Below are 27475 nucleotides of genomic sequence, written 5' to 3' on the forward strand. Positions count from 1 at the left end.
GTTGGGGGAACTGGTGGGGGCAGGGGCTGGGGCTGGCTGGGTCGGGGGGTTGGCAGGGTGGGGGGTGAGGGCCGACTCGCCATCACAGCTCTGGTTACCGGGCCTGCTCCCCGGTGAGGTTTGGTTGCACACCAGTGCACAAGCACTAGTGACCCTGAGGTGGCCCATGTGCTCGGGGCTGGTTCCTGGGGGGTGGCCAGGATCCCCGGTGTCACTGCTGAGCCCCGCCCCAGACTTCCCTGGGCCCCCAGACCCCCTCCCCTCTCAGTTGTGTCTGTGTGAGATGGAGTAGGGAGCATTAATGTGGGAATGTTGCGTGGGAGTTTTACCAGTTTACTGTCTGCATTGATACTAGATTAGGGTGGGAAATAAGGGGGGAACTTCACTGACGGCCAACACTTGAGGGCCAGCAGGTAAAGGCTGGCGCTGGCCCTTCATAACCTGAGCCCAGGACGGGGATGGGGCCAGGTGACACCTTTGCCCAGGAAACTGGGCACAGGCCAGAGAAGGGGCCGGGGGGAGGCGCTGGAGGGGTTCAGTTTGGAGCTGGCTGGGGAAATGGAGGGAGGCCCAGAACCGGAGTCTGGGCTCCCCATCCCCCAAGATGGACCTGACTGAGGGGTCCTGTTGTCTGTACCTACAAGCTCTGGTTTGGACCGTGTTCCTGTCATCTAATAAACCTTCTGTTTTACTGGCTGGCTGAGAGTCACGGCATAGGGGTCGAGTTCATGGGTGATCCGGAGCTGGAGCACCCATGGGGAAAAGTTGGTGGGTGCAGCCAAGCTACCCCGCCCCCCCCAGCTCACCTCTGCCTCCTCCCCTGAGCACACCACATCCCTGCTTCTCCTCCCAGGCTTGCTGCCGTGAAACAGTTGTTTTGCGGCGTAACAAGCTGTGGGAGGGAGGGGGAGGAGCGGGAACGCAGTGCGCTCGGGGGAGGAGGCGGGGAAGAGGTGGGACCAGGGCGGGGATTTGGGGAAGGGGTCCAATAGGGGCAGGGAGGGGACCGAGTTGGGCAGGGACTTTGGGGAAGGGGTTGGAATGGGGGCAGGACAGCAGGGGTAGGAGGGGGTGGGGCAGTGGTGGGGTCGGGGCAGGGCCAGGGGGAGAGAGCACTCACTGGCACCAGGAGAATTTGGTGCCTATGAGTCATGGTGAATCGCAGGAAGCCGGGGGTGCAGGGCCCTGAGTCCCCCACACTCCATTGCAACTGGTGGCAGCGGTGGGATGTACTGCACCCCGTGGATGGCGCTTCTTGCAGTAAGTGACTGGGGAGCTGTCATAACTATAAAGGGAAGGGTAACAGCTGTCCTGTGTACAGTACTATAAAATCCCTCCTGGCCAGAGACTCCAAAATCCTTTTCCCTGTAAAGGGTTAAGAAGCTCAGGTAACCTGGCTGGCATCTGACCTAAAGGACCAATAAGGGGACAAGATACTTTCAAATCTTGGGGGTGGGGGGGAAGGCTTTTGTTTGTGCTTTTTGTTTGGGAGTTCATTCACTCTTGGGACTGAGAGGGACCAGACATCAATCCAAGCTCTCCACATCTTTCTGAACAAGTCTCTCCTATTTCAAACTTGTAAGTAAATAGCCAGGCAAGGCGTGTTAGTTTTCCTTTGTTTTCTCAACTTGTAAATGTACCTTTTACCAGAGTGTTTATCTTTGTTTGCTGTACTTTGAACCTGAGCCTAGAGGGGAGTCCTCTGAGCTCTTTAAGTTTGATTACCCTGTAAAGTTATTTTCCATACTGATTTTACAGAGATGATTTTTACCTTTTTCGTTAATTAAAAACCTTCTTTTTAAGAACCTGATTGATTTTTCCTTGTTTTAGATCCAAGGGGGTTGGATCTGTATTCACCAGAAGTTGGTGAAAGGAAGGAGGGGGAATGGTTAATTTCTCCTTGTTTTAGATCCCAGGGGGGTTGGATCTGTATTCACCCGGAGTTGGTGGGAGGAAGGAGGGGAATGGTTAATTTCTCCTTGTTTTAAGATCCAAGGGGTTTGGATCTGTATTCACCAGGGAATTGGTGAAGGTCTCTCAAGGCTTCCCAGGGAAGGGAATCCATTGGGATGGTGGCAGCGGACCAGAGCTAAGCTGGTAGTTAAGCTTAGAAGTTTTCATGCAGGCCCCTACATTTGTACCCTAAAGTTCAAAGTGGGGATACAGCCCTGACAGGAGCAGTAAATGAAGGGGGATTGCCGGGGACCAGGCGTGCTGAAGGCTCAGAGAGGAGCGGTTTTGGGGGGCGGAGGAGCTACGCTTAACCCCTGGGAGTGTGTGACCAGTGAGCAGGACCGTTGCAGTAACGGGGTCCCCCTGGGGACTGTGGTGAGCGGTTTCAGGGGAGAGGAGTCTGCAGCTGGACCCTGGGAGAGAGGTGGTGACCTGGAGAAAGGCTGGCACACTAGGGGTTCCTCCTGGAAACCGTGGGGAGCTGAGAGCGCACAGGCCGGCGAGTGGCCAGCGGGAAGATGTATAACCATCACCTTAAGAGGGACCTGGTGGAGCTGTGCAGGCAGAGGGGGCTGCGCATTGGAAAGCTCAGGAAAGCACAGCTGATCGCCCAGCTGAAGGAGGAGGATCGCTGGGAGGAGCTGATCCCTGCCGCGGAGTGCTGACACCGGGGTCTGTCCCGGCTGGGAGGGGCCAGACGGCTGCCGAGGGCATCCCGAGACCCCTCCAGCCTATGGCTGGAGAGGGGCTGGAAGGAGCCTGGTGAATACCGAGGGCATCCTGACCCCAAGGCCAGCAGGGGATCCTCCCGGCGGAGCTCCCCGTCGCTGGAGCTGGGGCGGCTGGAAGGGGAGAAGACGATAAAACTAAAAGAGTTGGAGCTGAAGCAGCAGGAACTAAAGGAGGAGCGGGATGAACGAGGGAGACAGAGGCAGCATGAAGAGAGACAGAGGCAGCGTGAGCTGGAGTTGGCCAGGCTGAGGAGAGCGAACCCCCGGCTGCGGTGAGTGACGGGGACCCAGGAGTGCACGGAGCTTTGATAAGCGCCTCCTGTCCCAGTTTAAGGAAGGGGAGGACATGGATGAATTCCTGATTGCATTTGAGAAGGCCTGCGGGCTGCACAGGGTTGGTCCTGCAGACAGGCTCCGGTTCCTCACCCCCTGACTGGACCCCAAAGCCTCAAGGGGGTGCTGGCCACCTTCCAGCGCCTGGGGGATCAGCTACTGAAGGGGATGGAGAGTTTTGCCGTGGCGTATATTGACGACATCTGTGTCTTTAGCCAGACCTGGGAGGACCACGTGTCCCAGGTTAAACAAGTGCTGGACCGACTCCAGGAGGCTGGGCTGACTATAAGAACATAAGAACGGCCGTACCGGGTCAGACCAAAGGTCCATCTAGCCCAGTATCCTGTCTACCGACAGTGGCCAATGCCAGGTGCCCCAGAGGGAGTGGACCAACAGGCAATGATCAAGTGATCTCTCTGCTGCCGTCCATCTGCACCCTTTGACAGACAGAGGCTAGGGACACCATTCCTTACCCGTCCTGGCTAATAGCCATTAATGGACTTAACCACCATGAATTTATCCAGTTCTCTTTTAAACGCTGTTATAGTCCTAGCCTTCACAACCTCCTCAGGCAAGGAGTTCCACAAGTTGACTGTGCGCTGCGTGAAGAAGAACTTCCTTGTATTTGTTTTAAACCTGCTGCCCATTAATTTCATTTGGTGACCCCTAGTTCTTGTATTATGGGAATAAGTAAATAACTTTTCCTTATCCACTTTCTCCACATCACTCATGATTTTATATACCTCTATCATATCCCCCCTTAGTCTCCTCTTTTCCAAGCTGAAGAGTCCTAGCCTCTTTCATCTCTCCTCATATGGGACCCATTTCAAACCCCTAATGATTTTAGTTGCCCTTTTCTGAACCTTTTCTAGTGCCAGTATATCTTTTTTGAGATGAGACCACATCTGTACGCGGTATTCGAGATGTGGGCGTACCATCGATTTATGTAAGGGCAATAATATATATTCTGTCTTATTCTCTATCCCCTTTTTATGATTCCTAACATCCTGTTTGCTTTTTTGACCGCCGCTGCACATTGTGTGGACATCTTCAGAGAACTGTCCATGATGACTCCAAGATCTTTTTCCTGATTCGTTGTAGCTAAATTAGCCCCCATCATATTGTATGTATAGTTGGGGTTATTTTTCCCAATGTGCATTACTTTACATTGATCCACATCTATAAAAGCTGAGAAGTGCAAGGTGGGGATGGCTGAGGTATCCTACCTAGGCCACCGGGTGGGAAGCGGCTGCCTAAAGCCGGAACCAGCCAAAGTGGAGGTGATCAGAGACTGGCCTGCACCACAAACCAAAAAGCAGGTGCAGGCCTTTATTGGGATGGCGGGGTACTATCGAAGGTTCCTGCCCCACTTTAGCGCCATAGCCGCCCCCATCACTGAGCTGTGCAAGAAGGGGAAGCCAGACAAGGTGGTCTGGACCAAGGAGTGCCAGGAGGCTCTCCGGGCGCTGAAGGAGGCTCTGGTCAGTGGCCCAGTTCTGGCAAACCCAGACTTTGACAAGCCCTTTATGGTGTTCACTGACACCTCAGACACGGGACTGGGGGTGGTGTTAATGCAGGAGGATGAAAAGGGGGAGAGACACACCATCGTGTACCTGAGCAAGAAGTTGCTACCCCGGGAGCAGAACTACGCGGCCATCGAGAAGGAATGCCTGGCCATGGTGTGGGCCCTCAAGAAACTAGAGCCATATCTCTTTGGGCGACACTTCACCGTGCACACCGACCACTCTCCCCTGACCTGGCTGCACCAGATGAAAGGAGCCAACGCCAAGCTCCTGAGATGGAGCCTGCTCCTGCAGGATTAGGACATGGACGTGGTCCATGTGAAGGGAAGTGACAACCTGATAGCGGACGCATTGTCCCGGAGAGGGGCCCTGAACTTCCCCAGGTCACTGGTCAGAGTGACCCCGCTCAGTTCAGTCTCGAAGGGGGGGAGAAGTGATGGAGCAGGGAGTGGGGAGTATTAATCTGGGAATGTTACATGGGAGTTTTACTGGGACTGTCTGCGTTAATACTGATGGTGATGGGACATCAGGGGGTGACTTCACTTGAGGGATGATACCTGAGCACATAACCTGAGCCCAGGAGGGGTTTGGGGCCAGGTGACACCTTCTGCCTGAGAAACTGGACAAAGGCTGGGGGAGGAGCCAGGGGGTGGCTGGGGGCTGGAGGGGGTTTCAGTTTGGAGCTGGCTGGGGAAATGGAGGGAGACCCAGCACCCGGGGTCTGGGCTCCCCACCCCCCCCAGAGGGACCTGACTGAGGGTCCTGGTTCCTGTACCTACAAGCTCTGTGTCGACTGTGTTCCTGTCGTCTAATAAACTTTCTGTTTTACTGGCTGGCTGAGAGTCCCGGTGAATTGCAGGAAGTGGGGGGTGCAGGGCCCTGACTCCCCCACACTCCGTGACATAGGCGCCAACTTTCTCCGGTGCCGGTGGGTGCCTGCTCCCCCCCCCTTCCCTTTCCCCGCCCCGACTGCACCCCATCCCCACCCCTGGCCCTGCCCCATTCCAATCCCATCCCCAAAGTCCCCGCCCTAACTCCGCCCCCTCCCTGCCCCTATTGGATCTCTTCCCCAAATCCCCGCCCTGGCCCCTCCTCTTCCCCCAGCACGCCGCGTTCCCCCTCCTCTCCCCTCCCTCTCTGCCCCGCGAATCAGCTGTGTGGCGGGCAAGCGCTGGGAGGGAGGGAGGGGGGAGAAGCAGGACGCGGCGGTGCGCTCGCGGAGGAGGGGGAGGTGAGTTAGAGCAGGGGGGTGGGGCGGGGCTACGGGGAGGTGCCGGTGGGTGCTCAGCACCCACCAATTTTTTTCCGTGGGCGTTCCAGCCCCGGAGCACCCACAGAGTCGGCGCCTATGCGCCGTGACAACTTGCTGAGCAGTTTTTAGTTAAAATCTGCATCTTTGGGGGCGTGGACCAGGCCTGGGTCGGGGCTGCAGCAGGCTGGCGTGTCTGGCTCAGCAAGGCAGGGTTCTGGAGTCCCACGCTGGCAGGGAAAACGGGCTCAGAGGTACGTCAGGTGACAGTCCCAAGGGGGTCTCTGTGACCGAACCCGTCACACCCCCTTTTCTATCTTCTCCCCACTTCCTGCACAGCTCTTTTGCTGTGAGCTGGGTCGAACAGTTCCCATTGTGCAGTGCTGTCTCTGAGAGGTGTCTGTTGTACAGTCTCCGGGGTAATCCCTGTGCTTGTGTGCGTTGCCTCAATCGGCCACTCCCATTGTTTGGCCTCTTGACGGTTGTACCTGAAAGGCTGCTTGTGGGTGTGTTCAACCGCACAACATGTTTCAGTAACACACACACAGCCAAACTTCATAACGTCACACACGCCGATAACACAGACAAGCCAACGAGATATTACTGTCGAGCAGATCAAGACTTTTAGAATGATACCTCACAAGGCAGACTTTGTACAAACAGATCCTCATTACATGACAGTGGTGAATATTGGTGTGCCAGGGGGTCACCTCCCCGCTATCTATCTATCTATCTATCTATCTATCTATCTATCTATCTATCTATCTATCTATCTATCTATCCCCATCGACCCCATCTATCTATCTATCTATCTATCTATCTATCTATCTATCTATCTATCTATCTATCTATCCCCATCGACCCCATCTATCTATCTACCCCCACATTCTCCCCATGCACACTATCCATCCCTCTCTGCTCTGGCCAGCGGGTGTTTCGCTGGAGGATAACAGCCATTCTACTGCTGCTGGACGGTGTCATTCCCCGGGGATGCCTGTGTGACGAACTGGGACTGTTCTTGCTGGGGTGTGTGAATGCTGACAGGGGAGTGTGACTAGGATGGTCTGCATCGGGGGATGGGAGCCGGCCCAAGGGAACATACCTGAGCTTGTAACATGAGAACCCAGGAGGGGGTTGGAGGTCAGATGACTCCGGGGCCCGGGAAACTGAACAAAGGCTGTGGGAGGGGTCGCTGAAGGGAGAGTGCTGGAAGCAGGCTGGAAGGAGGCTGGAGAGATGGCTGGGAGGCAGAGATGGCTCTGACCCCCCAAGGGGGTGGGCTGGCATGCCCTGGGACCCCAAGCTGGACCTAACTGAGGGGGGCCCTGTTGTCTGTGCCTGCAAGACCTGTCTTGGACTGTATTCCTGTCATCCAAATAAACCTTCTGCTTTACTGGCTGGCTGAGAGTCATGGTGAATCGCAGGAAGCCGGGGGTGCAGGGCCCTGAGTTCCCCAATACTCCGTGACAACTGGTGGCAGCGGTGGGATCTACTGCACCCCGTGGACGGCGCTTCCTGCAGTAAGTGACTGGGGAGCAGTAAAACGAAGGGGGATGGACGGGAACCAGGCCTGCTGAAGAGTGGGAGAGAGACGGTTATTACCCCTGGGAGTGTGTGACCAGCGAGAAGGACTTTTGCAGTAACAGGGTCCCCCGGGGGGATCGCAGCGAGTGGTCCCAGGGGCGGAGGAGTCTGCAGCTCGACCCTGGCGGAGAGGCGGTGACCTCGAGAAGGGCTGGCACACTAGGGGGCCCCCTGGGAACTGTGGGGAGCTGTGAGCACACAGGCCGGTGAGTGGCCAGCAGGAAGATGTATGCCAAGCGGCTTAAGAGCGACCTGGTGGAGCTGTGCAAGCAGAGGCGGCTGCGCATTGGGAGGCTCACCAAAGAACAGCTCATTGCCCAGCTGGAGGCGGAAGATCGCGCGAATGAACTGATCCCTGTGTCTCAGGGAAGCAGCCTGGCAAATGCAGCGCAGGCACCAGTGTCTGTCCCAGCTGGGAGTGGTCAGCCCGCTGCTGAGGGCTTCCCGAGACCCCTCCTTCCTATGCCTAGGGGAAGGGTGGGGAGGAGCCCAGCAAATACCGAAGGCGCCGTGACCCCCCCGGCCAGCAGGGGGTCCCCCCGGCGAAGCTCGCCGGCCAGCAGAGGATCCTCCCGGCGACGTTCGGCATCCGGGGAGCGGAATTGGCTGGAATGGGAGAAAGAGCTAAAACTGAGGGAGCTGGAGGATCGTGAACAACAGAGACAGCATGAACGGGAGGAGAATGAGAGACAGCATCAGCGTGAACGGGAGGAGAAAGAGAGACAGCATCAGCGTGAAGAGAGACAGAGACAGCATGAACGGGAGGAGAATGAGAGACAGCATCAGCGTGAACGGGAGGAGAAAGAGAGACAGAGACAGGAGAATGAGAGACAGCGTCAGCATGACCTGGAACTGGCGAGATTGAAGGGCAGCGAACCCCCGGCTGCGGTGAGTGAGGGGGGACCCAGGACTGCACGGGGCTTTGATAAGTGCATCATGGCCCCATACAAGGAGGGGGAGGACATGGATGACTTCCTGGAGGCCTTTGAGACGGCCTGCGAGCTGCACCGGGTGGATCCCGCGGACAGACTCCGGGTCCTTACCCCCTTACTGGACCCCAAATCCGTGGCATTGTACCGCCAACTGGGAGAGGCAGAGAAAGGGGACTACGAACTATTCAAAAAGGCCCTGCTACGAGAGTTTGGGCTGACTCCTGAGATGTACCGGGAAAGGTTCCGGAGTCAGGATAAAACCCCTGAGATCTCATATCTGCAACTAGCCGCCCGCATGGAAAGATACGCCAGCAAGTGGGCTGGTGGGGCCCAGACGAAGGAGGACCTGATTAAACTGCTGGTACTGGAGCAACTGTATGAGCGGTGCCCATCCGACCTGAGGCTGTGGTTGGTGGACAGAAAGCCAGAGAACCCGCGACACGCCGGGCAGCTGGCTGATGAGTTTGTAAAGAGCCGGTCAGGGGGTGGCAGGGAGGAGCCCCAAAGGAACAGGCCCGCCGCGATGCAGAGAGAGAGTCACCCTGGGACCTCCCAAAGGGGGAATATGGGGAATCCCCTCCCACGGGGAATGCCCAGCGTCAGGGACAACCGACCGGCTCGAGGGGACCCACGGGACCTGAGCTGCTATTACTGCGGCCGAAGAGGCCACGTTCGGGCCCAGTGCCCCAAGCTCAAGGACAGACTGAGCAGACCGAACCCGCACCGGGTTAACTTGGTAGAGGCCCAGACGGACGAGGGGCAGGCTTCTAACGCAAGAGGGGCTGGCAGCTTATCAACTGCTCAAGAGAGAGAAGGGCCCCAGGCCAGCTTCTCTGGGGGGCCAGATGCTCCGGATTCAAAGTTCTCCGTTTACAGGGTTGGCGCGGGGCTGTCCCTGCGGAGCGAGTGCCTTGTTCCCCTGGAGGTGGATGGGAAGAAAGTTTATGGATACTGGGACACGGGCGCAGAGGTGACACTGGCCCGGCCCGAGGTGGTGGCCCCAGATCGGGTGGTGCCCAACACCTTCCTGACCCTGACCGGGGTGGGCGGGACCCCATTCAAGGTTCCCGTAGCGAGGGTACACCTGAAATGGGGGGCCAAGGAGGGCCCCAAGGACGTGGGAGTGCACCACCATTTGCCCACTGAGGTGTTGATGGGGGGGGACCTAGAGGACTGGCCAAGCAGCCCCCAGACCGCCTTAGTTGTGACCCGCAGTCAGAGCCGGCGAGGGGCACTGCGCCCTGGCCTTGGGGGGGGTGCCTTGCCTGAGGCGCAGGACCCTAACCTGGTGGGGAGGGAACGCCCAGGGACACGGCGCAGGGAGGCTGCAGCTTCGGACCCAGCGGGCGAGAAAGAGCAGGTGGCCATCCCTGTCCCAGCTGCTGAGTTCCAGGCCGAGTTACAGAGAGATCCCTCCTTGCGGAAGATAAGGGACCTGGCCGACCTCAATGCGGTACAGACCATGGGACGAGGTGGCCGGAAAAGGTTCCTGTGGGAGAAGGGGTTCCTGTACCGAGAATGGGCTCCCCCAGGGAAAATGGAGTCAGGGGGGATCAGGAGGCAGCTGGTGGTACCCCAGAAGTATCGCCGCCAGCTGCTGTGCCGGGCCCATGACATTCCCCTCTCAGGGCACCAGGGAACCTGGCGTACCCAGCAGAGGCTGCTACGGAGCTTTTACTGGCCTGGGGTCTTTGTTACTGTCCGACAGTACTGCGGATCCTGTGACCCCTGTCAGAGGGGGAGGAAGGCCTGGGACAAGGGGAAAAGAGCTTTAGGACCCTTGCCCAGCATAAAGGATCCTTTCCAGAGGGTGGCCAAGGTTAAAAGGGCGGCTCTAAACCAAGAGAGCCCAAAGCACAGACCTCCAGACTGGAGCGCTGGGAGAAGACCACAGCCCAGTTGGAACCCCAGAGGTATGGGGGTGGGGAAAGGGCACAGGCCGCATAAACCTTCCCACATGCGAACTGCGAGTGCCATCAAGCACCCCCGACCTAAGGGGGGGCGTGGAACGGAAGGGGCCTGGTGTAATTCTCACCAAGGAACTGGAGGGATGCGGGGGCATCCACGGGAACGGGGGTAGGTTCGAACTTCCCCGGGTCACTGGCTAAAGTGACCCTGCTCAGTTCGGTCTCGAAGGGGGGAGAGATGTGACGAACTGGGACTGTTCTTGCTGGGGTGTGTGAATGCTGACAGGGGAGTGTGACTAGGATGGTCTGCATCGGGGGATGGGAGCCGGCCCAAGGGAACATACCTGAGCTTGTAACATGAGAACCCAGGAGGGGGTTGGAGGTCAGATGACTCCGGGGCCCGGGAAACTGAACAAAGGCTGTGGGAGGGGTCGCTGAAGGCAGAGTGCTGGAAGCAGGCTGGAAGGAGGCTGGAGAGATGGCTGGGAGGCAGAGATGGCTCTGACCCCCCAAGGGGGTGGGCTGGCATGCCCTGGGACCCCAAGCTGGACCTAACTGAGGGGGGCCCTGTTGTCTGTGCCTGCAAGACCTGTCTTGGACTGTATTCCTGTCATCCAAATAAACCTTCTGCTTTACTGGCTGGCTGAGAGTCATGGTGAATCGCAGGAAGCCGGGGGTGCAGGGCCCTGAGTTCCCCAATACTCCGTGACAGCCTGGCAGAGAGCAAAGCGCCAGGGAGGTGAGTTCAAATCCTGATGCTCTCTGGACCGTGATCCCAGCCAGCCTCCGGCCCAGGGCAAAGACCACGACACAGATGCCGGCCTTGGAAAGCATCAGGACGAGGCCGATGAGGACGAGGTGAACAGTGTTGATGCACCAGGGGTAGGTTCTCTCGGCATCCACCATGCCAGTTGTTACCATTTCTGGGTGCCACGTGCTGTCCGTGGAGCTGGGAGCTTCCCACTCTGGGGACGGAGCAGGGGACAGCAGGTGAGTCCGGGCTCCCATGGCAAACTCTGTACCCCCAAACCCACCCATTCCTCCACTCGAAGGGTGCAGTGACCCCTTCCCCCCCAACCCTCCAGATATGGGGAGTCCCTGCTCCCCTTTACGGCCCCCAAAGTATGGGAGACCCTGCTTTCCCCCACTGAGCCCTGGATATGGGGGGACCCTGCTTCCCCCCACTGCCCCCCCAGATAGGGGAAGCCCCCTTGCCCGTAAATGTGGGGGATCTGTGCCGGTAGCATCTCTCTCTCTCTCCCCCCCCCTCGGTATCCAGGTGCCCCCCACGGTTCATCCCCTCTCACCTGTCTCCGTGAGGTGGGTTCCAGGGTAACCATTGCTCCCATGTGCCGTCCTGCTTCTGCACCCTGACGTGGCAGACGTACTCGCTGGCGTCCGACACCTGCAGCCGGTCGATGCGGATCGAGGCTGTTCGGCTCCCCCGCGGGTCCCCGACCAGGGCCATGTGGCCCCCGTAATCTCGGGATGATTGTAGATAAACTCGCCATAGAATCCCCCCCGTCTCCAGTAAACCCGGACATCCCGCAGCGGCTCGATCTCGCGGGGGTAGGTGAAGGTGCAGGGCAGGGTGACGGAGCCCCCGGCCGGCGCCGACAGGGACGTGTTCTGGGTTACCTGGTACCGGGGATCCTGGGCAGCCTCTGCAAAGACCCAGAGACACAATCCCATAACCGCGTCCGCCCCCGGGGTCCCACTGTGACGAACTGGGCCTGTTCTTACTGTGGTCTGTGAATGTTGACAGGGGAGTGTGGCTAGGATAGTCTGCATTGGGGGATGGGAGTCTGCCTGAAGGCGAATACCTGAGCGTGTAACATGAGAACCCAGGAAGGGGTTGGAGGCCAGGTGACACCTTGGCCCGGGAAACTGAACAAAGGCGGTGGGAGGGGTCGCTGAAGGCCGAGTGCTGGAAGCGGGCTGGAGAGATGGCTGGGAGGCAGAGATGGCTCTGACCCCCCAAAGGGGGGTGGGCTGGGATGCCCTGGGACCCCAAGCTGGACCTAACTGAGGGGGGCCCTGTTGTCTGTGCCTGCAAGACCTGTCTTGGACTGTATTCCTGTCATCCAAATAAACCTTCTGCTTTACTGGCTGGCTGAGAGTCATGGTGAATCGCAGGAAGCCGGGGGTGCAGGGCCCTGAGTCCCCCAATACTCCGTGACAACTGGTGGCAGCGGCGGGATCTACTGCACCCCGTGGACGGCGCTTCCTGCAGTAAGTGACTGGGGAGCAGTAAAACGAAGGGGGATTGACGGGGACCAGGCGTGCTGAAGAGTGAGAGAGAGACGGTTATTACCCCTGGGAGTGTGTGACCAGCGAGAAGGACTTTTGCGGTAACAGGGTCCCCCGGGGGGATCGCAGCGAGTGGTCCCAGGGGCGGAGGAGTCTGCAGCTCGACCCTGGCAGAGAGGTGGTGACCTCGAGAAGGGCTGGCACACTAGGGGGCCCCCTGGGAACTGTGGGGAGCTGTGAGCACACAGGCCGGTGAGTGGCCAGCAGGAAGATGTATGCCAAGCGGCTTAAGAGCGACCTGGTGGAGCTGTGCAAGCAGAGGGGGCTGCGCATTGGGAGGCTCACCAAAGAACAGCTCATTGCCCGGCTGGAGGCGGAAGATCGCGCGAATGAACTGATCCCTGTGTCTCAGGGAAGCAGCCTAGCAAATGCAGCGCAGGCACCAGTGTCTGTCCCAGCTGGGAGTGGTCAGCCGGCTGCTGAGGGCTTCCCGAGACCCCTCCTTCCTATGCCTAGGGGAAGGGTGGGGAGGAGCCCAGCAAATACCGAGGGCGCCGTGACCCCCCCGGCCAGCAGGGGATCCTCCCGGCGAAGCTCGCTGGCCAGCAGATGATCCTCCCGGCGACGTTCGGCATCCATGGAGCGGAATTGGCTGGAATGGGAGAAAGAGCTAAAACTGAGAGAGCTGGGGGATCGTGAACAAGAGAGACAGCGTCAGCATGAACGGGAGGAGAAAGAGAGACAGAGACAGCATGAAGAGAGACAGAGACAGCATGAAGAGAGACAGCGTCAGCATGAACTGGAACTGGCAAGATTGAAGGGCAGCGAACCCCCGGCTGCGGTGAGTGAGGGGGGACCCAGGACTGCACGGAGCTTTGATAAGTGCATCCTGGCCCCACACAAGGAGGGGGAGGACATGGATGACTTCCTGGAGGCCTTTGAGACGGCCTGCGAGCTGCACCGGGTTGATCCCGCGGACAGACTCCGGGTCCTTACCCCCTTACTGGACCCCAAAGCCGTGGCATTGTACCGCCAACTGGAAGAGGCAGAGAAAGGGGACTACGAACTATTCAAAAAGGCCCTGCTACGAGAGTTTGGGCTGACGCCTGAGATGTACCGGGAAAGGTTCCGGAGTCAGGATAAAACCCCTGAGATCTCATATCTGCAACTAGCCGTCCGCATGGAAGGATACGCCAGCAAGTGGGCTGATGGGGCCCAGACGAAGGAGGCCCTGGTCAAACTGCTGGTACTGGAGCAACTGTATGAGCGGTGCCCATCCGACCTGAGGCTGTGGTTGGTGGACAGAAAGCCAGAGAACCTGCGACATGCAGGCCGGCTGGCCGATGAGTTTGTAAAGAGCCGGTCAGGAGATAAAAGGGAGGAGTCCCAAAGGAACAGTCCCACCACCACGCAGAGAGAGAGTCACCATGGGACCTCCCTGTGGGAAAATACAGAAAAACCCCATCAGAGGGGAACATCCGGCGTCAGGACCATCCGACCTACTCAAGGGGACCCATGGGACATGGGCTGCTACCACTGTGGCCAAAAAGGCCACATACGGGCCCAGTGCCCCAGGCTCAGGGACAGACTGAGCAGACCAAACCCACAGAGGGTTGACTGGGTAGAGACCCAGCCCGGCGAGAGGCAGCATTCCCAGGGAAGGGGGGCTGGCAGAGTACCACCTGCTAAGGAGGGAGGAGAGCTCCAGGCCAGCTCCTCTAGGGGGCTGGATGCTCCAGACTCAGGGTTTTTGGTTTACACGGTGGGCGCGGGGCTGTCCCTCCGGAGAGAGTACCTTGTTCCCCTGGAGGTGGATGGGAGGAAGGTCAATGGATACTGGGATACGGGCGCAGAGGTGACGCTGGCCCGGCCCGAGGTGGTGGCCCCAGATCAGGTGGTGCCCAACACCTACCTGACCCTGACGGGGGTGGGCGGAACACCAGTCAAAGTGCCCGTGGCGAGGGTACACCTGAAGTGGGGGGCCAAGGAGGGCCCCAAGGATGTGGGGGTACACCCGTATTTGCCCACTGAGGTATTGATGGGGGGGGACCTGGAGAACTGGCCAAGCAACCCCCAAAGGGCACTGGTTGTGACCCGCAGTCAGAGCCGGCGAGGGGCACTGCGCCCTGGTCTTGGGGGGGGTGCCTTGCCTGAGGCGCAGGACCCTAACCTGGTGGGGAGGGAACGCCCAGGGACACGGCTCAGGGAGACTACAGCTTCAGACCCAGCGGGCAAGAAAGAGCAGGTGGCCATCCCTGTCCCAGCTGCTGAGTTCCAGGCTGAGTTACAGAGAGATCCCTCCTTGCGGAAGATAAGGGACCTGGCCGACCTCAATGCGGTACAGACCATGGGACGAGGTGGCCGGAAAAGGTTCCTGTGGGAGAAGGGGTTCCTGTACCGAGAATGGGCTCCCCCAGGGAAAATGGAGTCAGGGGGGATCAGGAGGCAGCTGGTGATACCCCAGAAGTATCGCCGCCAGCTGCTGTGCCGGGCCCATGACATTCCTCTCTCAGGGCACCAGGGAACCTGGCGTACCCAGCAGAGGCTGCTACGGAGCTTTTACTGGCCTGGGGTCTTTGCTACTGTCCGACAGTACTGCCGATCCTGTGACCCCTGTCAGAGGGGGAGGAAGGCCCGGGACAAGGGGAAAACGGCTTTAGGACCCTTGCCCAGCATAAAGGATCCTTTCCGGAGGGTGGCCAAGGTTAAAAGGGCGGCTCTAAACCAAGAGAGCCCAAAGCACAGACCTCCAGACTGGAGTGCTGGGAGAAGACCACAGCCCAGTTGGAACCCCAGAGGTATGGGGGTGGGAAAAGGGCACAGGCCGCATAAACCTTCCCACATGCGAACTGCGAGTGCCATCGAGCACCCCCGACCTAAGGGGGGGCGTGAAACTGGAGGGGCCTGGTGTAATTCTCACCAAGGAATGGGAGGGATGCGGGGGCATCCATGGGAACGGGGGTAGGTTCGAACTTCCCCGGGTCACTGGCTAAAGTGACCCCGCTCAGTTCGGTCTCGAAGGGGGGAGATGTGACGAACTGGGACTGTTCTTACTGTGGTCTGTGAATGCTGACAGGGGAGTGTGACTAGGATAGTCTGCCTGAAGGCGAATACCTGAGCGTGTAACATGAGAACCCAGGAAGGGGTTAGAGGCCAGGTGACACCTTGGCCCGGGAAACTGAACAAAGGGTGTGGGAGGGGTCGCTGAAGGCCGAGTGCTGGAAGCGAGCTGGAGAGATGGCTGGGAGGCAGAGATGGCTCTGACCCCCCAAAGGGGGGTGGGCTGGGATGCCCCGGGACCCCAAGCTGGACCTAACTGAGGGGGGCCCTGTTGTCTGTGCCTGCAAGACCTGTCTTGGACTGTATTCCTGTCATCCAAATAAACCTTCTGCTTTACTGGCTGGCTGAGAGTCATGGTGAATCGCAGGAAGCCGGGGGTGCAGGGCCCTGAGTCCCCCAATACTCCGTGACACCCACCCACAGCCAGCGGGGCGCAGAGGGGACCCTCCGACCCGGGCAATAGGGAAGGAGGATTTATTATTAGTTGTTGGTATCGTGTCGTGCCTGGGGACAGTCACTGGGTGCCCATCGTGCCAGGCATCTCCCCAGGAACCGGGTCACATCCTCATCACAGGACTTCCTCCCGCGCAGCCGGTGCTGGGCCCTGTCCCGGATCAGAGCCAGGCCTGGCTCCCCCTGCTGCCGGGGCACGAGAGGCCGGGGGAGACGGGCCCCTGGGGAAGCCGGGAGGCTGGGACAGATGGGCCCTGGGGAGTCCGGGGGAGACGGGCCCCTGGGGAAGCCGGGAGGCTGGGGGAGACGGGCCCCTGGGGAAGCTGGGAGGCCAGGGGTGATGGGTCAACGGCCCCCCGGCCTCCCTAAGCCCCTTTCCAGCCTCCCGGCACCAATACTACATAGACCCAGCCCAGCCCCAGGCCCCCCCGCCCCATTCACCCTGACCCACCCAGCCCCCCTGTGCCCCCTCCCCAATCTCCTGCCCCAGCCACCTCCGCCCTGTGACCCTCGCCCCATTCCCCTGCGCCCACCCCATTTCCCACCCCCTCCCCATCCCTGTCCCCCCATTGCCTCCTGCTATTTGGTCTCGCCAGTGACAAGGGGGCTGCGCCCCAGTTCTGTGCACCCTGTGTCACGCCCCAGGGCTCACCCCCCCACCAGGGGCAGCAGCAGCAGCAGGTCCCGCCGCATGGCCCCAGCGAAGGCGACTCCGGCCCCACTGGCTCTGCTCCTCCCCGCACACGCACTCGAGGAAGCTGGTGACATCTTGGCCCTTCCTGTGTGAAATCCACGCCCTGCCCTGGGCCAATGAGACACTGCACGGGGGTGAGAGGGAATGGGAGAGCAGGGGTCAGGACGCCTGGGTTCTCTCCCCGGCTCTGGGAGGGGAGTGGGGGCTGGTGGGTTAGAGCAGGGGGACCAGGGGTCAGGACGCCTGGGTTCTCTCCCTGGCTCTGGGAGGGGAGTGGGGCTGGAGGGTTAGAGCGGGGGAGGTGGGGGGGCTGGGAGCCAGGACTCCTGGGTTCTCTCCCCGGCTCCGGGAGGGGAGCAGGATCTGGTGGGGTAGAGTGGGGGGGCCAACTGGGGGCAGGGTCTGGGTCTGGCTGTGTCTGGTGGTTTGTGGGAACCAGCTGAGGTGAGGGCTGGGTTGGGGGGCTTGGGGGAACTGGGTGGGGGCAGGGGCTGGGGCCGGCTCGGTCGCGAGGGGGTTCAGGGAACTGGCTGGGGGCAGGGGCTGGGGCTGGCTGGTTCGGGGGGTTGGGGGAACCGGCTGGGGGCGGGGGGTGAGGGCCGGCTCACCATCACAGCCTAGTTACCAGGGCCTGTTGCCCGGTGAGGTTTGCTTTCACACCAGTGCATACGCGCTAGTGACCCTGGGGCGGCCCGTGTGCCGGAGGCTGGTTCCCGGGGGGTGGCCAGGACCCCGGTGTCACTGCTGAGCCCCACCCCAGACTTGCCTGGGCCCCCAGACCCCCTTCCCCCTCTGGGGGGGTACCCGGCTCAGAGACGCTGGTTCCTCTGCGGGGCCTGCTGAGCTGCTGGGACGTGGGAAAAGGGGAACTGGGGCAGTTAATTATAGTGCAGCGTGGCACCCAACCCCCCCGTCCCCTCCCCCACAGCTCCAGTGTCCCTTCCCCCCTTCCCCCCTTCCCCTCCCCCACAGCTCCAGTGTCCCTCCCCCCCCAGTCCCCTCCCCCACAGCTCCAGCATCCCTTCCCCCCTGCCCCCCCCACAGCTCCAGTGTCCCTTCCCCCCTGCCCCCCCATAGCTCCAGTGTCCCCCCCCAGTCCCCTCCCCCACAGCTCCAGTGTCCCTTCCCCCCTGCCCCCCCCACAGCTCCAGTGTCCCTTCCCCCCACCCCCCTGGTCCCCTCCCCCACAGCTCCAGTGTCCCCCCCCACGGTCCCCTCCCCCACAGCTCCAGTGTCCCTCCCTCCCCTGCCCCCCCCACAGCTCCAGTGTCCCTTCCCCCCACCGTCCGGTCCCCTCCCGCACAGCTCCAGTGTCCCCCCCCCCCCCGGTCCCCTCCCCCACAGCTCCAGTGTCCCTCCCCCCAAGTTCCCATGCCCCCCCTGCAGCCCCCCACCCAATTATGCAGGCCCCATGGATCCCCCCATGTCCTCCAGCCCCCCCCTGCGCCCTCCATGCCCCCTGCAGCCCCCGCCCCCCAAATGACACCTGACGCCTGCACCCCAGTGCCCGGCCCCCCCGGCTGCGGGGGCAGGGGTGGCTGGGAAGCTCCAACCACAGGGCTGGCGGTGGAAGGGAAGTGACTGCGACGCTGGTCTGTTCTGGGCCCAATTGCCCAATTTCTGCCCCCCCCCGCCTCCCTCGGTTTCCTCCTCGCGGTTTTGCAACCGGCTCCTGCATCCTGTTTTCCATCTTGAGTCCGGCCCCTGTCCTGGTCAGGGGGTGCTGGGTGGGGTGGCCGGAGCTCCGGGGAGCCGAACGCTCAGCCCCGCGCGCCCCAGAGATGCTGCTGCCACCGGGACCCCCAGCCCTGCTGCTCCTGGCGGGGATCCTGCTTGGAGGTGGGTGTGTTCAGCCGGTGCTGAATCCCCAGGGCAGGGCCCATCTCCCCCGGCCTCCCGGCTTCCCCAGGGGCACATCTCCCCCGGCCTCCCGGCTTCCCCAGGGGCCCATCTTCCTTGGCCTCCCAGCTTCCCCAGGGGCCTATCTCCCCCGGCCTCCCGGCTTCCCCAGGGGCCCATCTCCCCCGGCCTCCCGGCTTCCCCAGGGGCCCATCTCCCCTGGCCTCCCGGCTTCCCCAGGGGCCCATCTTCCCCGGCCTCCTGGCTTCCCCAGGGGCCCATCTTCCCTGGCCTCCCGGCTTCCCCAGGGGCCCATCTCCCCCGGCCTCCCGGCTTCCCCAGGGGCCCATCTCCCCCGGCCTCCCAGCTTCCCCAGGGGCCCGTCTCCCCTGGCCTCCCGGCTTCCCCAGGGGCCCATCTTCCCCGGCCTCCCGGCTTCCCCAGGGGCCCATCTTCCCCAGCCTCCTGGCTTCCCCAGGGGCCCATCTTTCCCAGCCTTCCCAGGGGCCCATCTCCCCGGCCTCCCGGCTTCCCCAGGGGCCCATCTCCCCTGGCCTCCTGGCTTCCCCAGGGGCCCATCTTCCCCAGCCTTCCCAGGGGCCCATCTCCCCCAGCCTCCCGGCTTCCCCAGGGGCCCATCTCCCCCGGCCTCCCGGCTTCCCCAGGGGCCCCATCTCTCCTGGCCTCCTGCCTTCCCCAGGGGCCCGTCTCCCCCGGCCTTCTGGCCTCTCCAGGGGCCCATCTTCCCCGGCCTCCCCAGGGGCCCATCTCCCCAGCCTCTTGGCTTCCCCAGGGGCCCATCTTCCCCAGCCTTCCCAGGGGCCCATCTCCCCCAGCCTCCCGGCTTCCCCAGGGGCCCATCTCCCCCGGCCTCCCGGCTTCCCCAGGGGCCCGTCTCCCCCGGCCTCCCAGCTTCCCCAGGGGCCCGTCTCCCCCAACCTCCTGGCTTCCCCAGGGGCCCATCTTCCCCAGCCTCCCCAGGGGCCCATCTCCCTCGGCCACCCGGCTTCCCCAGGGGCCCCGTCTCCCCCGGACTCCCAGCTTTCCCAGGGGCCCTGTCACGGACTATTGGGGGACTCAGGGCCCTGCACCCCCGGCTTCCTGCGATTCACTGCGACTCTCAGCCAGCCAGTAAAGCAGAAGGTTTATTTGGATGACAGGAATACAGTCCAAGACAGGTCTTGCAGGCACAGACAACAGGGCCCCCCTCAGTTAGGTCCAGCTTGGGGTCCCAGGGCATCCCAGCCCACCCCCCTTTGGGGGGTCAGAGCCATCTCTGCCTCCCAGCCCTCTCTCCAGCCTGCTTCCAGCACTCGGCCTTCAGCGACCCCTCCCACAGCCTTTGTTCAGTTTCCCGGGCTAAGGAGTCACCTGGCCTCTAACCCCTTCCTGGGTTCTCATGCCACACGCTCAGGTATGCGCCCTCGGGCCGTCTCCCATCCCCCAATGCAGACTATCCCAGCCACACTCCCCTGTCAACATTCACAGACCACAGTAAGAACAGTCCCAGTTCATCACAGGCCCATCTCCCCTGGCCTCCCCAGGGGCCCATCTGCCCCAGCCTCCCGGCTTCCCCAGGGTCCCATCTTCCCCGGCCCCCCGGCTTCCCCAGGGGTCCGTCTCCCCTGGCCTCTCGTGCCCCGGCAGCAGGGGGAGCTAGGCCTGGCTCTGATCCGGGACAGGGCCCAGCACCGGCTGCGCGGGAGGAAGTCCTGTGATGAGGATGTGACCTGGTTCCTGGGGAGAGGCCTGGCACGATGGGCACCCAGTGACTGTCCCCAGGCACGACACGATACCAACAACTAATAATAAATCCTCCTTCCCTATTGCCCGGGTCGGAGGGTCCCCTCTGCGCCCCGCTGGCTGTGGGTGGGACCCCGGGGGCGGCTGCGGTGACGGGATTGTATCTCTGGGTCTTTGCAGCGGCTGCCCAGGATCCCCGGTACCAGATAACCCAGCCCGTGTCCCTGTCGGCGCCGGCCGGGGGCTCCGTCACCCTGCCCTGCACCTTCACCTACCCCGACGAGATCGAGCCGCTGCAGGACCTCCGGGTTTACTGGAGACGGGGGGGATTCCATGGCAAGTTTATCTACAATCACACCGAGGGGTTCACCCGCTGGGATTACAGGGGCCGCATTGTCCTGGTCGGGGACCCGCGGGGGAGCCGAACGGCCTCGATCCGCATCGATCGGCTGCAGGAGTCGGACGCCAGCGAGTACGTCTGCCACGTCAGGGTGCAGAACGACCGCACATGGGAGCAATGGCGCGGTAACCCTGGGACCAACCTCACAGTGACAGGTGCCCCATACGCTGGCTTCCCCCATGTCACCTGCTTCTACCCCCAGTTTCGCACCCTCCTGTGCCCTGGCGAATCCCCCACTCACCCGCAGCCCTGAGACCCTCTGTGCGTTCCCAGCTCTCTGAGTGCTGCACCCCGAACCCATGGCAGGAACCCAGGGGCACCCCCACCAAGATCCCTTCCCATCCCCGGCTGTGTCCTGGCCCCGTCCACCCGGGTGTCCCCTCTTCTGGGTGGGTCCGTGGCCCCATCCCGCAGCAGCCGGGCATGTCGGTGAGTGAATGTGTGTGCCAGAATGAGTGTCAGTTGTGCATCAGTGAGTGTTCAAGGATGCACATGCATGAACATGTTTGTGTAAGTGAGAGTGTGGGAAGGTGTCAGAGCCGCAGCGTTGGTGAGTGTGCAAGGATGTGTGCACGTGAATGTGAGTGTGCAAACCTGCATGTTCCAAAATGAACATGTGTCTGCCTGTGCAGGGTTGCGGGTGTGAGCGTGGCTGAGGGTGTCTGGGTGTGGGAAGCACAAGCGTGTGAGCGTGTGTGCGAGCGCACGTGCAGCCTTGGTGCGGTGTCTCCAAGGGAGGGTGCGGTGTCCACGGACATGCTGCGCACGCTCGCACACCTGGTGTGTGCACTGAACATGCGAGAGCCAGAGCGTGTGTATGAGTGTGTCCCCCTGGCTGTGCACACACATGGGCGAGGGGCCACGCCTTGACCTAACGGCCCCCTTGATCTCACTCTCCCAGCCCAAGCCTCGACGACGAACGCCCCCAGCACGGCGCAGGTGACGACCCCAGCCACAGCCACGATGCAGCGGCCAGCCGGGTTGGGGGCAGCCCCGGTGATTGGGGGGGTGCTGGCGGGGGCCGTCCTGCTGGCCGGGATCATCGGGCTGGCTGTGTACGGAGCCCGGAAGAGAACAGGTACCGGCACCCCTGGGGATGGACACGCACCACCGCCCCAAGGGAGCTGCCGGGTACCCGCACAAGGCATTGTGGGAAATTCCCCGGGCGGCACAGGGATGGGAGCGGGGGGGAGGAGCCAAACGCTGCACCAGGCCTGTCCGGCACATGTGTGTATCCTGCTGGGCGTGTGACACGGGCAGTAAAGTGTGATCCTAACCAGAATGCACTGCTCCCGCTGCGGCATCATGGGATTCAAAGAGTGACTGTCCGTCCATCCATCCTCATCTATCTATCTATCTATCCCCGTCCACCCGATCTATCTATCTATCTATCTATCTATCTATCTATCTATCTATCTATCTATCTATCCCCATCCACCCCATCTATCTATCTATCTATCTATCTATCTATCTATCTATCTACCTATCTATCTATCTATCTATCCCCATCCACCTTATCTATCTATCTATCTATCTATCCCCATCCACCCCCACTATCTATCTATCTATCTATCTATCTATCCCCATCCACCCCCACTATCTATCTATCTATCTATCTATCTATCTATCTATCTATCTATCTATCTATCTATCCCCATCCACCCCCACTATCTATCTATCTATCTATCTATCTATCTATCTATCTATCTATCTATCCCCATCCACCCCCTCTATCTATCTATCTATCTATCTATCTATCTATCTATCTATCTATCTATCTATCTATCTATCCCCATCCACCCCCTCTATCTATCTATCTATCTATCTATCTATCTATCTATCTATCTATCTATCTATCTATCTATCTATCCCCATCCACCCCCTCTATCTATCTATCTATCTATCTATCTATCTATCTATCTATCTATCTATCTATCTATCTATCTATCCCCATCCACCCCCTCTATCTATCTATCTATCTATCTATCTATCTATCCCCATCCACCCCCTCTATCTATCTATCTATCTATCTATCTATCTATCTATCTATCTATCCCCATCCACCCCATCTATCTATCTATCTATCTATCTATCTATCTATCTATCTATCTATCCCCATCCACCCCATCTATCTATCCCCATACACCCTCTCTATCTATCTATCCATCCCCCCACACACCCTCTATCTATCTATCTATCTATCTATCTATCTATCTATCTATCTATCTATCTATCTATCTATCTATCCCCATCCACCCCCTCTATCTATCTATCTATCCATCCCCATCCACCCCCACTATCTATCTATCTATCTATCTATCTATCTATCTATCTATCTATCTATCTATCTATCTATCTATCTATCTATCTATCCCCATCCACCCCCTCTATCTATCTATCTATCTATCTATCTATCTATCTATCTATCACCTCTACCCTGATATAACGTGACCCAATATAACACAAATTCGGATATAACGCGGTAAAGCAGTGCTGGGGGGGGGGGGCTGTGCACTCTGGCAGATCAAAGCAAGTTTGATATAACGCGGTTTCACCTATAACGCGGTAAGATTTTTTGACTCCCGAGGACAGCGTTATATCAGGGTAGATGTCTATCTATCTATCTATCTATCTATCTATCTATCTATCTATCTATCCCCATCCACCCCCGCTATCTATCTATCTATCTATCTATCTATCTATCTATCCCCATCGACCCCATCTATCTATCTATCTATCTATCTATCTATCTATCTATCTACACCTCATCTATCTATCTATCTATCTATCTAATCCCCCGGACACCCTCCATCTCCCTGAGCCCCCACGCTCTGCCCCCCGGCATTGCCCCCCTGTGGGGTGTACCTGGGGGCTATTAACTCCTCTCCCTTCCTTTCAGGCCGTCAGCAGAAGACCCCCTGGCCCGGTGAGTTGCCCTTTTCTGCTCCCCGCTGCCCCCATAATCCAAGGGGGCTGCGGAGGGGCCGGATTCAGAGCTGTGGGACCCCATACTTAGGGGTCTTTGGACAGCTGGAACCTCCAGCCCCTGGCCTGGGGCCCCAGATAAAAATAGGGGGTGCAGGGGGGTCTCTTGCAGGGGGCCCATATTCCCTCTTGGGGGGCTGAATTAGCCCCTCTGAGCCCTGTGCTCCCTGCTTTACAACCCCCCCATTGCCTGTGCCCCAGGTGAGGCAGCAGCCTCCAGCCCCCCAGCAGGGGATTGCCCCAGTCCTCAGCAGCTGTGCCCATCCCCCTGGCATCAGGCCTGCGGCCTAGCGGCACCAGCCCCAGCGGCTCCCCACTCGTCCCCCCCAGCTGCCAGCCAGTGCCGCGGGGGTGGGGGGCTGGGGCCCACCCAGCCCTGGGGCCCCCACCAGTGACTGTCCGCGGGTCTGTCTTGCAGGAGGGAGCACGGCCAGTCGCAGGCTGAGGGCGGAGACGAGTACATGGAGATCGGGGCGGGAGGTGAGAGCCCCCGGGGCAGCCCTGAAGAGCACTCGTCCCCTCCTCCCGTCCCTCCCCCCCTTCATCACGCCCCGTCCCCTCTGCTCGTCCCCCCCCCATCTGCCATGTCCCCTCTGCTCATCCCCCTTCATCCACCCCGTCCCCTCCTCCTGTACCTCCCCCCCTTCATCCGCCCCGTCCCCTCTGCTCGTCCCCCCCCTCTATCTGCCCTGTCCCCTCCTCCCGTCCCTCCCCCCTCCATCCACCCCGTCCCCTCCTCCCATACCTCCCCCCCTTCATCCGCCCCGTCCCCTCTGCTCGTCCCCCCATCTGCCCTGTCCCCTCTGCCCATCCCCCTCCATCCACCCCGTTCCCCTCCATCTGCCCCATCCCCTCCTCCCGTACCTCCCCCCCTTCATCCGCCCCGTCCCCTCTGCTCGTCCCCCCCATCTGCCCTGTCCCCTCTGCCCATCCCCCTCCATCCACCCTGTCCCCCTCCATCTGCCCCATCCCCTCTGCCTGTCCCTCCCCCCCTTCATCCGCCCCGTCCCCTCTGCTCGTCCCCCCCCATCTGCCCTGTCCCCTCTGCCCATCCCCCTCCATCCACCCCGTTCCCCTCCATCTGCCCCATCCCCTCCTCCCGTACCTCCCCCCTTCATCCGCCCCGTCCCCTCTGCTCGTCCCCCCCCATCTGCCCTGTCCCCTCTGCCCATCCCCCTCCATCCACCCCGTTCCCCTCCATCTGCCCCATCCCCTCCTCCCGTACCTCCCCCCTTCATCCGCCCCGCCCCTCTGCTCGTCCCCCCCATCTGCCCTGTCCCCTCTGCCCATCCCCCTCCATCCACCCCGTCCCCCTCCATCTGCCCCATCCCCTCTGCCTGTCCCTCCCCCCCTTCATCCGCCCCGTCCCCTCTGCTCGTCCCCCCCCCATCTGCCCTGTCCCTCTGCCCATCCCCCTCCATCCACCCTGTCCCCCTCCATCTGCCCCATCCCCTCTGCCTGTCCCTCCCCCCCTTCATCCGCCCCGTCCCCTCTGCTCGTCCCCCCCCTCTATCTGCCCTGTCCCCTCCTCCCGTCCCTCCCCCCTCCATCCACCCTGTCCCCTCCTCCCGTACCTCCCCCCTTCATCTGCCCCGTCCCCTCTGCTCGTCCCCCCCCATCTGCCATGTCCCCTCTGCCCATCCCCCTCCATCCACCCTGTCCCCCTCCATCTGCCCCATCCCCTCTGCCTGTCCCTCCCCCCCTTCATCCGCCCCGTCCCCTCTGCTCGTCCCCCCCATCTGCCCTGTCCCTCTTCCCATCCCCCTCCATCCACCCCGTTCCCCTCCATCTGCCCCATCCCCTCCATCTGCCCCATCCCCTCTGCCTGTCCCTCTCCCCCTTCATCCGCCCCGTCCCCTCTGCTCGTCTCCCCCCTATCTGCCCTGTCCCCTCCTCCCGTCCCACCCCCCTCCATCCACCCCTTCCCCTCCTCCCGTACCTCCCCCCTTCATCCGCCCCGTCCCCTCTGCTCGTCCCCCCCCATCTGCCATGTCCCCTCTGCCCATCCCCCTCCATCCACCCTGTCCCCCTCCATCTGCCCCATCCCCTCTGCCTGTCCCTCCCGCCCTTCATCCGCCCCGTCCCCTCTGCTCGTCCCCCCCATCTGCCCTGTCCCCTCTGCCCATCCCCCTCCATCCACCCCGTTCCCCTCCATCTGCCCCATCCCCTCCTCCCGTACCTCCCCCCCTTCATCCGCCCCGTCCCCTCTGCTCGTCCCCCCCACCTGCCCTGTCCCCTCTGCCCATCCCCCTCCATCCACCCCGTTCCCCTCCATCTGCCCCATCCCCTCCTCCCGTACCTCCCCCCCTTCATCCGCCCCGTCCCTCTGCTCGTCCCCCCCATCTGCCATGTCCCCTCTGCCCATCCCCCTCCATCCACCCTGTCCTCCTCCATCTGCCCCATCCCCTCTGCCTGTCCCTCCCCCCCTTCATCCGCCCCGTCCCCTCTGCTCGTCCCCCCCCATCTGCCCTGTCCCCTCTGCCCATCCCCCTCCATCCACCCCGTCCCCTCCTCCCGTACCTCCCCCCCTTCATCCGCCCCGTCCCCTCTGCCCATCCCCCTCCATCCACCCCGTTCCCCTCCATCTGCCCATCCCCTCCTCCCGTCCCTCCCCCCCTTCATCCGCCCCGTCCCCTCTGCTCGTCCCCCCCTCTATTTGCCCTGTCCCCTCTGCCCATCCCCCTCCATCCACTCCGTCCCCCTCCATCTGCCCCATCCCCTCCTCCCGACCCTCCCCCCCTTCATCCACCCCGTCCCCTCCTCCCATCCCTCCCCCCTTCATCCGCCCCGTCCCCTCTGCTCGTCCCCCCCTCTATCTGCCCCCTCCTCTCTGCCCATCCCCCTCCATCCACCCCGTCCCCCTCCATCTGCCCCATCCCCTCTGCCTGTCCCTCCCCCCCTTCATCCGCCCCGTCCCCTCTGCTCGTCCCCCCCTCTATCTGCCCCCTCCTCTCTGCCCATCCCCCTCCATCCACCCCGTCCCCCTCCATCTGCCCCGTCCCCTGTGCCTGTCCCTCCCCCTCTATCTGCCCCGTCCCCTCTGCTCGTCCCCCCCTCCATCTGCCCGTCCCTCTCTATCCATCCCCCTCCATCTGCCCCATCCCGCTCCATCCATCTGCCCCATCCCCCTCCATCAATCCCCCTCCATCCATCCCGTCCCGTCCCCTCTGCCTGTCCCCTTCCATCCATCCCCCTCCATCTGCCCGTCCCTCTCTATCCATCCCCCTCCATCCCTGTCCCCTTCCATCCACCCTGTCCCCTCTGCCTGTCCCCTTCCATCCGCCCCATCTCCTCTGCCTCTGCCTGTCCCTCCCCATCCCCTCTGCCTGTTCCCTGTGCCTGCCCCCTCTATCCATCCCCCTCCATCTATCTACCCGTCCCCCTCCTACCTGACTCCATCCATCCCCGTCCTGTTCCTCCGTCCTACCCCACTCCTTCTATCCATCTACCCCGTCCCCCCTGCCCTCCCCTCTTCCTCCCTCCATCCCCTCCCCCCTCCCCGTCCATCCCATCCAACCCCCTCCACCTCACCCCATCCATCCCCTGTCCCCCTCCCATCCCGTCCCCCTCAACCCCATCCATCCCCCAGCCTCCTCCATACATCCAACCCCCTCCCTCCCTCCAGCCCCCATGCCTTCGCTCACCCCCAGCTCCCCTCTGTCCCCCCCACAGCCATACCCTGCTGACTCACCCCCCCATCTCTCGTTCCAGGGCAGGACGTCCCCCCGCCCCAGCGCCCCCCGAAGCCCAGGACCCTGGCTTGCTCTACGCCGACCTGGCGTTCGCCGAGCCCGGCACTGCCCTGAGGCAGCCAGAGCCCCGCAGGGCCCCCACGGACG

At 61.4% G+C, this 27475-nt stretch overlaps 1 protein-coding gene across 1 annotated transcript; it reads left to right on the top strand.

Annotated features, from left to right (window-relative positions):
* The first annotated feature begins 18323 nt into the window (after window positions 1-18323).
* Window positions 18324-27475, top strand: LOC103307443 (uncharacterized). Its single transcript, XM_065569168.1, has 6 exons — window positions 18324-18508; window positions 20432-20723; window positions 21553-21729; window positions 23551-23577; window positions 24055-24116; window positions 27348-27475. The coding sequence occupies exons 1-6, from the start codon at window positions 18451-18453 to the stop codon at window positions 27440-27442; spliced, it is 711 nt and encodes a 236-aa protein (XP_065425240.1). The 5' UTR covers window positions 18324-18450; the 3' UTR covers window positions 27443-27475.

This window comes from Chrysemys picta, chromosome 16 (genome assembly GCF_011386835.1).
Source record: "Chrysemys picta bellii isolate R12L10 chromosome 16, ASM1138683v2, whole genome shotgun sequence".
NCBI classification, from domain to species: Eukaryota; Metazoa; Chordata; order Testudines; family Emydidae; genus Chrysemys; species Chrysemys picta.

Bases quoted from the DNA above. Each gene is read 5' to 3' on its own strand.
- LOC103307443 (XM_065569168.1), top strand. From the start codon at position 18,451: ATGCTGCTGCCACCGGGACCCCCAGCCCTGCTGCTCCTGGCGGGGATC. The intron at 21,730-23,550 runs GTACCGGCACCC...CCTTCCTTTCAG, and splicing joins CGGAGCCCGGAAGAGAACAG to GCCGTCAGCAGAAGACCCCC. The intron at 24,117-27,347 runs GTGAGAGCCCCC...CTCTCGTTCCAG, and splicing joins CATGGAGATCGGGGCGGGAG to GGCAGGACGTCCCCCCGCCC.